At 46.4% G+C, this 10,258-nt stretch overlaps 1 protein-coding gene across 2 annotated transcripts; it reads right to left on the bottom strand.

Annotated features, from left to right (window-relative positions):
* LOC307229735 (cysteine-rich protein 1) lies at window positions 1-10,111 on the bottom strand. Of its 2 annotated transcripts, XM_079999788.1 has the most exons (5): window positions 10,018-10,111; window positions 3,816-3,864; window positions 536-630; window positions 403-457; window positions 1-150 (listed from the first exon to the last, which is right to left on the bottom strand). In XM_079999788.1, the coding sequence occupies exons 1-5, from the start codon at window positions 10,045-10,047 to the stop codon at window positions 140-142; spliced, it is 240 nt and encodes a 79-aa protein (XP_079855914.1). In that variant the 5' UTR covers window positions 10,048-10,111; the 3' UTR covers window positions 1-139. The 2 variants fall into 2 exon arrangements, with proteins under 2 accessions (XP_079855914.1, XP_079855915.1); XM_079999789.1 differs by lacking the exons at window positions 3,816-3,864; window positions 10,018-10,111 and adding an exon at window positions 1,741-1,872.
* Between the last annotated feature and the right edge of the window lie 147 nt (window positions 10,112-10,258).

Below are 10,258 nucleotides of genomic sequence, written 5' to 3'. Positions count from 1 at the left end.
CCGCAATATGATCTGATCCATTCAAAGCAAAGGCTGATATACAGATATTTTTTGTCCGGGTTAAGACATTATTCGTTCCTTCTTGCAGTTGTTCGTTTTGTTTTTTTGCCGGGGATGCCTCGTGTCCTGGTGACCCCGGTCACCTGTTACCTGTGGGGAGATATTCACACACAGATTCACCAAATCTTTCTGTGTCTGTGACATGTGCGTGCATTAACCGCTCTGTATGCGTGCATTTCAATGGTGGACAAGTCCAGGTTCAGAACGTAAAAGGCTCCGCCAGTCAGCTGATTTCACTCATTAGTTGAACCTTATTCGATGAATTTGATTTAAAGTGCTGGGGAGGACTTTTACTTTCTATAATTTCCTGTTATGGAACATATGGAATCAAACGTGCGTTACCTCTTGGACCAAACGCCCTCATATAGCAGTAGGAACAGTATGGCTTCTCATCATGCTGAAAAACAGAAAGTAAGTTATCTATCAATCCATCCATACCTCCATTCATCCATCATCCATCATCCATCATCCATACCTCAGCATGCTGTCCAGCTGTCAGGAGTCTGTTGCAGTTTTGACATTTGAGACACAGAGGGTGGTAGTCCCGTCCTAAAGATCTCCTCTTCTCACCTGGATGAGTTGGGCATTTGAATTGATCACAGGTATTGCGGTGATTAAATATTTAATCACACCCCCCCCCCCCCCCCCCACATAACAGGACACTTATCCTTAACGTACAGCGGTACACAACGGTGTGATAACTAGATGTACTGCGAGCGGGCTGAGTCACCGATGGTGAATTTGAACAACAGGGTGAATGTTAGTGTGAAGAAGCCTGCGCTCAGGAAAAGGAACCCGCGAAACAGACAAGGTAAGGAGGAAAACCAGAAAGCAGCATGCATGCACATTCAACTGGGCCCACATCCTGTTGCCATCATCTGTGCGTGCGTGTGTGTGTGTGTGTGTTTTAGCTTGAAATTACAACAGGATAAAAGTGAAAACAGAAACATGTTACAACCCAAATAACCCTTTGTCTTATATATTAATGCCACTTTCTTTATTATGTTGTTGTTTTTTTTATGTTTTTTTTTCCCCCACGGTCACCACTGTGTTGGTGACCGTGGGAAATGTCCACCAGCGAGAATCATTTGAGAATTGAGTGAAATTGAAGAGTAGTAATTACAGACCAATAATTCATACGGAATTATTGCTCGGAATCATACGTTGGGGAATGGTGGTGATCCTTCATGGTTTCAATTGATGACCCAAATCTGAAAATTAGTATAATATTTACCTTTTTTTTACTGAATGCATTTTGCTTGTAAGACTTTTTTACTTTTATGCAATTTTGTATATTTTCTTTCATAGGCTTATTCTTACCCTGTTTTAATGAATTTAATTCATGTATTATCCTACGTTGTGAATGCATTTTGCTTGTTTGCTTTGCCTTTTATTGTTACTATTTGATAGCCTTCTTTTAATGTAAAGCACGTTGAGTTGTATGTCATGTATGAAAGGTGCTGTACAAATAAAGGGTATTATTATTATTCATAGAATAGGCCCACTGACTGTTCACATGTGACATAGTTATGCGATGGGGTAGTGACTAAATAAATACCTGTTTTACTAAATGAATTAGTGTGTGAGGCGTACGAGGAAGAAGGAAAAGGAAGGCGAAGCAAATAGAGACGTAGGCAAATAGGTGGAGTGAGACAGATGGATCAGAAAGATCGCACTCACCAAAGTAGACAGGCTTCCCACAGATTGGACAGTAGCCCACCATGATACTACTCTGTTATTCACCCAAGCCACTCAGCGTTGCACCTTCACTAGCGGATATGTGTCTGGCAGGAATGATTTTTTTTTTTTTTTTCTTCTTAGAATGTCAGTGAGGACGCATGCAAAACGCAACGATTCAGGAAATACGTCGAACTGAAAACATGTCGTGTACTCAAGTCGGAACCAGGATGTGGTGACAGAGAGCGATGTGGAAGGAGGAGAGCAGAAACCACCCTCCGCGTCTCTAATCATCTCGTGCTGTATAAGGCTCGCTACACATATCCGGACATCTACCGTTTTTTGCACGGACGCGGCAGGGAGGGTTTTTGGGGTGGCCGCTCGCTGGAACGGGCCTCCCGATACTGAACAGCATAACAAGAAGAAAGGAAACCCCCACCCCCCCCCCCCCCCCCGCTCAAAAAAAAAAAAAACAGCTGTCCGCGGCTCGGATTCGCAGCCGTCGTCTCTTCTTTCAGACTCTTTTCACCTTCCTCTCCTGATTAAAAACAAGGAGTCAAGCCCCTGAATCGAAACGGGGAAACCTGACACTTGCACCTCTGTCTCTCTCGCTCGCTCTCTGTCCTCTCCCCCGCCTCTCTCCCCACGTCTCTCTCTCTCTCTCTCTCTCTCTGTGATTGTTACCCATACACAAGCGCACACACACACACACACACACACACACACACACACACACACACACACACACACACACACACACACACACACACACACACACACACACACACACACACACACAAACTAAAAACCAAGTCCCTTCTCTTCAATGACATCAGATAAAAAAAAAAGGGGTGAGGCGTGGAGGGGTGGAGGGGCGGGGGGGGGGGGGGGGGGGGGTGGAGGCAGACCCATGCTGGTCAGACTGCGGGGGGAATTGTGTGGACTACCCCTGCGGGGAGAGGAGGTGGGAGGACAACCGGGCGAGGAGAGACGGGTGAGACGCGGGGAGACAGTAGCTGGACAAAGAGGGTGAACCCTGGTGAACTTGGAGGAGCTGGATGGAGCTGCACAGGTGCTGGGAGAGTCACACTGCCGCATTGTTCCTTATTCACTACCGCAAGGGAAGGTCCTCTTTCCCACCCCCCGGTGGTCGGCGAAAACACATATAACTTACAAGACAACAATGACTTATTTTACATTGGTTGATGAAAATGAAAACCCACACAACTTTGAACCGGCCTCACAATTAAAGCCAAGACGTTGTTTTTTTTGTGGCTGTAACAATTTTCTATCAAAAAAACCCCAAAACAAGCATAAGGTGAGCATTTTTTATTGCGGTTGCTGTAACCACAATAGGCAAAATAAACCAGTTGAAATGAAGAATTCAGGAAAGAGAAATATAAATTGCAGAGAATATTACAAAGACTGAGGCTGAAACGTGTTATAGGCCATAGTTTGATAAATGACAGCGCTAAATCTATCTTTTCCAAATGCTGTTTGATAGTCGACACTTATCCCCGCAAGCAACTATGTGACTAGTCCAGTATTTGAGCAGGTTCCAAAATGAGGACAGGCAGATACAAACACAGACACAGACACACACACACCCACACCCACACACACACACACACACACACATCTCATAACACTTCAGAAGCGCGCTCATCTTGAAGTGTTTTTTCGTCTTTTGCTCCTCAGATATCACAGATCCCGCGGCCTGCCATCCCTGCTCACACAATGTTAACTGATGAACTTCACAAGACGATGGAACATATGAAGGAGTATTACTTCATTTGCATATTAACCAGCATCTCTCTTCTGCGTGTCACGCTTCGGGGAAGGCTGGAATACCAAGTAGATCTGTCATTTGACCAGCGCTCGCAGCAGGAATACGTGTCGTGAGGCCGCATCGGCCTGCGCCGGGTGGACAACACGCACGAGGACCAATATATTTAATGCAAATGATGTAGCTCTGGTTTTAACAGGGCGGAGACGGAGAGAGAGAGCGACACGGCGAGACAGAGATAGAGCGATAAGAGTGTCAGGTGCGGAGGAGGACGCAGAGAAGGCGGACGCACCTGGAGGGATTCTGATCGATGAATTTGGAGAACACGAGGATCGATGAGGCTTGGGGAGAGAAAAAAACAAAACAAGACAGAAAAAAAAACAGCGGAGCAAGGATAAATGGAGAACATGTGAACGATTCTGGGAAGGAGGAAAAAAAAAAAACACAAGAGGAGAGAAGAGAGGGGGCGTGAAAACCACATTTCCCACTGGATACTTTGGTGGAGAGCTGCATTGAGAGAACTGCCAAAAATCACAAATGTGCGTGCGCGCGTACACACACACACACACACACACACACACACACACGGATGCACACATACTGTAAATACGCAGCTCTGCCAAGTCGCAGGAGATACATAGCGACACTCCGGGTGGAGCTTTGTGTGTGTGCATGTGTGTACAAACCCCCCTGAAGGAACAGTGCATTTCTTTGCGTTGCGTCCAACGGTGGAAACCAACTGAACCTAAAGGAGGGAGTGTCAAGGAACAACAACAAGAAAGCTGGCTCCTCTTCTTCCTCTCCTCTGTGGGGCTGGTTGTTCCCGAAGCCAAACCCTCTGACGCCAACTCTGGGAAAGGAGGGGAGACGTTTGAGTGTGTGTGTGTGTGTGCGTGCGTGTGTTAGGGGGGGGGGGCAACACAGGAAGAGGCTTAGGAAAGAAGATGACTGGAAGAATTCCGTACTCCCACACATACACACGATTGCACGTGCCACCAAAGCACGCACGCACACGCACGTGCACACACGCACACACACACACACACACACACACACACACACACACACACACACACACACACACACACACACACACACACACAGTTAAAGGCACTTGGAAGGGTTCCCTTTCCCCACTTGCTCTCACACACCCACTCGTCATCACATTTCAGTTGTTGGCATCCTTCTCCCTCTTCATAGCCCAGAATATGACATGGCTTTGGGGTTGCATCTCATCTGCGTGCACACAATCAGGCCTACACTGCAAGACATATGGCAACCAGAATAAAACAACATTTTAAACGCTTGACGCTAAAAGACACAGGATTAAATAAAGGACCACACGGGGCTTTGATCTCTGGTACCTGTTCGGGATCGAACAGCGATCATCGGCCGCATGAGACATCTAGCGCGGTGCTGGAAGAAGTTCTCTTGAAAAGGTGGAAGTACCACATTGGCACTTCGACTGAAATGAAACCATATATGTACTTGCTCTTAAATGTAGTTAAATCTATTTAAAGTTGCAGGGGCTAACAATCTGATTGGTTCAGTGAATGTTTCCCCCTTGCTTTGGCTTGTTATTGATATACTGTATATAAAAATAAATCTGGATGAATAAAGTACATGACTGTGTAAGAAATGTAGTAGAGCAAAAAAGTATAAACATTTGCTTTGAAATGTAGTGGAGTAAAAGTCAAAAGTCTCCCAAACGGAATATACTTAAGTGAGATACAGATACTTGAGAAATGTACTTAAACATGTGTCACCATCCAGCACGGATCCAATGAACATTCCATCGAAAGCAACATTAAGAGTCAGCAAGACTAAGACTAAGTTCTAAGTAGCCTCCGCTTGTTGAAGTCATTCAAGGGATTGGCCAAAGTAAATAGCTCAGACCTCTTGAGAAACCAGGCGGGCCTCGCCCTTTCGGTTTCAGGAAGCGGATCTGGTGCTCATTTGTTTGTAACCTAGATTGATATTTGGTTGAGGCGTGCGCCACGATATTTTTGTGGCAAATTTTGTGGCCTGTGGCCACAAACAACCCCCTTCGACTGCCATACTGGGTCCAGTTGATGCGAAGGCCGTAATCCTCTACTTAGGCTATCAGTGGACGGAAAGGCAGGAAAATAATTCCTTGTTTTTCAGCTGATAATCTGACAAAGCCCATAAGTCCCCTCATGGTTCAATGTAGCGATATGATTAGGCCATGGCGGTTATTACGGTGTGATTAGTAGCTTTGAGTGGCTGGGTCAGACGGCATTAATGGATATACTTGTTTTTCTGTAGAGTCTATGTGGAATACGCGAGGAGAGATATTGTTTTTTGTTTGTTTGTTTGTCTGAAGACTCGTGTGTGTGTGTGTGTGTGTGTGTGTGTGTGTGTGTGTGTGTGTGTGTGTGTGTGTGTGTGTGTGTGAGTACGCATGTAGAACAGAATTAATCGGCTGTTGATGCTGTTTTGGCTTTCTATTCTCCACGGGTTTCGGACGGATGCCAATGGGTCCTAAACATGGAGTGTATCACTCACACACACACACACACACACACACACACACACACACACACACACACACACACACACACACACACACACACACACACACACACACACACACACACACAATCTAGCCGTCAACCACATTCTAATAAACAAACGTCGGACATGAAACCCCTAGCGTTACGTTCAATTTTTTAACGCCATTAACCCTGAAACTCGATTCATGCAATTAAACTCAAGAGCCTGCGACGGCATAACAGCATTACAGCATTATGCATCACAATATGATAAAACACAATTTTCACAATTCCGATCTCTAGTGGGTTTTACAGTTTGTGGCTTAATCTTAAGACTTCTCATTGTTCTTTCAGTTAAATGTGCTGTGTTTCACACATCCAAAGGCTATCTCAGTCAGTCAGTAGGTTTTTTTTAAGTCAGCATATTACTCGGCTGTAGAGGGTCCTCCCACCTATTGTATATGTGAAACAGAGAGGCAGGCAGAAGGAAAGACCCTAATGTGTTGCTTCTTGCCTTTGCATTCTTGGAATAGCGCTTTGCCCTTTTCATTTTTGACTGTGATTTTTTTCCCCCTTGCTTTAATAGTGAAGCCAAGGGTCCATAACCAGCCAAGTCCCACTGCTCCAGTCTGGCTTAGCTGCAGAAAGCTTGGCTCCCTCTACATTTTTCCTCTCTCTCTCTCTCTCTCTCTGTCACACTCCTCCATCTGTATATATGTATCTATGTAATTTTCGCTTGAACCTTCTGCTTTGTGATTGTTTTCTTTTTCAATCATTTTTGTTGGTCTGTGCTGATCAAAACTGTCGACCACCATATCAATTCCGCCCTTCTCTAACTCCCCTATTCATATCCTCTCCCTCTCTCCCTCTCTCCCTCTCCCTCTCTCTGTGCAGACTAGTTTCGCCGGTTTAGGTTCATCTGGGCTCCATGAACACATGGCCTGCAATCTGCCTCCATGTCTGGATTTGAATGCCGGTTTATTTTCTTTGATTTCATTTTCTAATCATACATCTTTTATTTGCTAGACATACAGTACATTTAAACATATTGGCGGGTGTCTCCATTAGTGCGTCAGAGCATATAAAGTTAAAAGATGCCACATAGAGGCATACAGTATGTCTGACCATGCATATTTCTTCCTGCTGGCATGTTTTGTATGTTATTAATATCTGTTTCATGTATGCTAAACAAGCTTGTATTCCAATGACACTATGACTATAAATGATCAGACACGAAAACATATTGTGTAAAGATTAGGTGATGGCAGACACATGATGGCAGACATTGTGGCCATAGTTTGACAAGTATAATTTAACTGACAAGTGGGGGGCATTGTATTCTTTGGTTTCACTGCGGTTTCTACACAACATGTGCAAATACACATATTCAAAAGACCTAGTTTCTGGTAATTTACCCTCATACGTTTTGTATGGGAGATTGAATTATAGATCAAGACCCCTTGTATGCACGAGAACAGAGCCCTTTACATCTCTCCTGCTCAAACAAAAGCTTTCTCCTCTTTGCTACTGCAACCGTTTCTGTCTGATCAGCACCATTCATTCCGCCATTTAGACTGGAATCTAATTAGACCAGAATATCAATATTAAAACACATATCTGCCACCCCCACCATCCCCATCCTCCCTCCACTCCCCCTCGTCCCTCTCTCTCTCTTTGTTTCTCTGCTCTTCCCTACAGCTGGTGAGGGTATGGTTAGTTGGCTGCCCCTCCCCCAGTGTTTGAACAAGCCAATAAGAGAGCACATCGGCAAAATACCCCCCTCCCTCCTACTCGCGCACACACACACACACACACACAACACGCACCCACACACACACACAGCATAGGCCACATCTCCATTTCCCTTACCACCCCATACAACCCCCCCCACCCCAAGAGGCCTCTCTCAGTCTCGCTACATACCCCATCCCCCTTTAGCTCCTACCCCTAACCCACTTACTCATCCTGTCTCCACCAGCACACACCCCCAAACACCCACGAGACTACCCCACCATCTCTCTCTCTCTCTCTCTCTCTCTCGCTCTGTCATCTCTCTCCATGACTCACTCTCGTTGGTACCCTTAATAGCCCTCCTGTAGTCTTCACCCTGCATCTGTGCACACATTCCGTCTCCGGCGAGCAAACGCACCCGCTTACCCCCTTTTCCCGGACGCTCCCTCGTCTTTCTCTCACCCCCCCCCCCCCCCCCCCCCTATTAGTACACACTATTTCTCATCCCCATCTCCTTCGCACATCCCTCCCCCTCTCCTTTCTCTCAACTCTCCCTTCCTCTCTCCTCTGTTGGCCTTATCTTATGAATATCGGTAGCACACTGGGTGAAAAATTGATCCTCCCCGCCTGTCTGTGGACGCTAGCTGCCACAGTGTATTAGCCTATGAGGGAGTGTGCGTTTGCTATTTCTGGGGGAAAGAAGGACGAGAGGAGGTGGTAGGAAGAGAAAGAGGGGGTAGAGATATTTGCATATCATCAAAGTAGGGGGTGTAAAGAGGGGAATGAGTGAGGAAGAGAAAGAGGGACAGAAACAGAGAGAGTGTATTGAAAATGCTCGCAGGGTTGTGTGTTTGTGTCGGTCGGCATGTGTGTGTCTTTTGGTGTGGAAGAGAGAAAAACAATAAGGGAGGAACAGAGAGAGGGCGAGAAAGTGGAAGAGGAAGCGCGGGGGGTGGGGGGGAGAAAAAAGAGAGCAAGCACACACACAATGGGTCATCTATCACACCACCTATCACGCCCATGCTCACCCAGTTTACAAACAAACTTTGCATTAAATGTGAGATGACTTTATCCTGGTGGTAGGGAACGGAGTATTTACCTTTGCGGATAATAATGTGGTCACAGCCTTTGTCAGAACATAAAATGGAGATTTCACATATAGTGTCTCCATAAAACCACTTCACATCTTACAGAAATAGTTACTTTTATTATGATTATAAGTTACTGGAGTTTTCTTTTGTTTGGGGGTGAACATGTAATCACAATATACAAGATCCTGTAAATAAGCGGCCTATATTGATCGAGATAATTGAAATAAACAGAATTCGACTAGCGCCAGTGTGTGCTAACACTCGCTATCTCATACACGGGCTCCTCGTACTAGAATCGCCCGTATTATGTTGGATCCGTGTCATTGTCTTGGTTCACCGCACACTATCAAATGAAATAAAATGCAAAACATTTCGAGGAAAAAAACCAAATACATATTCAAACCAACTTGAGAGCCGGGGAAACAGCTGCAATGGGAAGGTTTGGCATTTGTAAATAAATAATTTAAAGCCCCCCCCCCCCCGTTCAGCCTGCCTCTCCGCCATCCCCAGCGCCTGATCTCCAGACCGGAGCAATCGCCCACCGATACCCGGGCGAACCCGCACCGCCACAATAACGCTCCCTTAAAGCCACACGAGCGGGAGCGGGAGCCCAAAACGCGTTCAACGCAAATCTGAGCGGGGCTCGAGGCGTTTCGTCCCCCGGCGTTTAGGTTTCAAAGGGACGCGGGGGGGGGGGGGGCAAAAACAGCAACAGGAAAAAAAAATAAACAACAACAAAAAAACGCCAAACACGTTTCGAGCTCTGGTTTCGATGCGCCAGGTCTGCCGAGACCCAACAGTCGAGCGTTGACGGTCTGTCACAATTAGTGGTGAAAGGTTCGGTTCCTTTTTTTGAGATTCGGTTCTTGACGGGTCAGGAAAAAGATTCGTTCGATTATCCGAATCGCCGTTCGTTCGATTTAGCGCGTATGACGCGCGGAGAGCGAGGGGGCAGCGCCTGTGAACGACGGGCCAGAGCCCCGCAGGGTCGGCGTCAGCTCCGAGTTCTCGCAAGAATCATTCCGTCACGACAAAAAAAACAACCCCCCCCCCCCCCCCCCCCCAAAAAAAAAAAAAACAAACTCCCGTCAAAATTGTTTATTTTGATGGAGTGCGAAAGTGTAATTCGGTCACATACATAATGAATTACGCCACATACCCGGGACGTCCCCTCGCCCCGGACTCCCATGTAGTCGCAGGTAAATTATTTTCGGCGTGTGCGTCGAAGGTTCACCCGCTCACCCCGCTGCTTTGCCGGAGTGACTCCCGACTCGCGAGCCGCTCAAAAGATGGGTTCGCTCCGAACGAATCGTTCACGAGTCTTACATCACTAGTCACAATTCACGCTGACACGGAGCGAACACACACACACACACACACACACGCACGCACGCGCTCAC

This window comes from Zeus faber (assembly GCF_960531495.2).
Source record: "Zeus faber genome assembly, chromosome: 4".
Taxonomy (NCBI): Eukaryota; Metazoa; Chordata; class Actinopteri; order Zeiformes; family Zeidae; genus Zeus; species Zeus faber.
This window is presented reverse-complemented; position numbering and strand designations above follow the sequence as displayed.

Excerpts from the sequence above, each read along its gene's own strand:
- LOC307229735 (XM_079999788.1), bottom strand. The coding sequence starts at position 10,047 with ATGGGAGTCCGGGGCGAGGGGACGTCCCGG. Across the intron at positions 631-3,815 it reads ATCGATCAGAATCCCTCCAG|GTGAGAAGAGGAGATCTTTA; the intron begins GTGCGTCCGCCT and ends CAACTCATCCAG. Across the intron at positions 458-535 it reads CAGCTGGACAGCATGCTGAG|CATGATGAGAAGCCATACTG; the intron begins GTATGGATGATG and ends TCTGTTTTTCAG.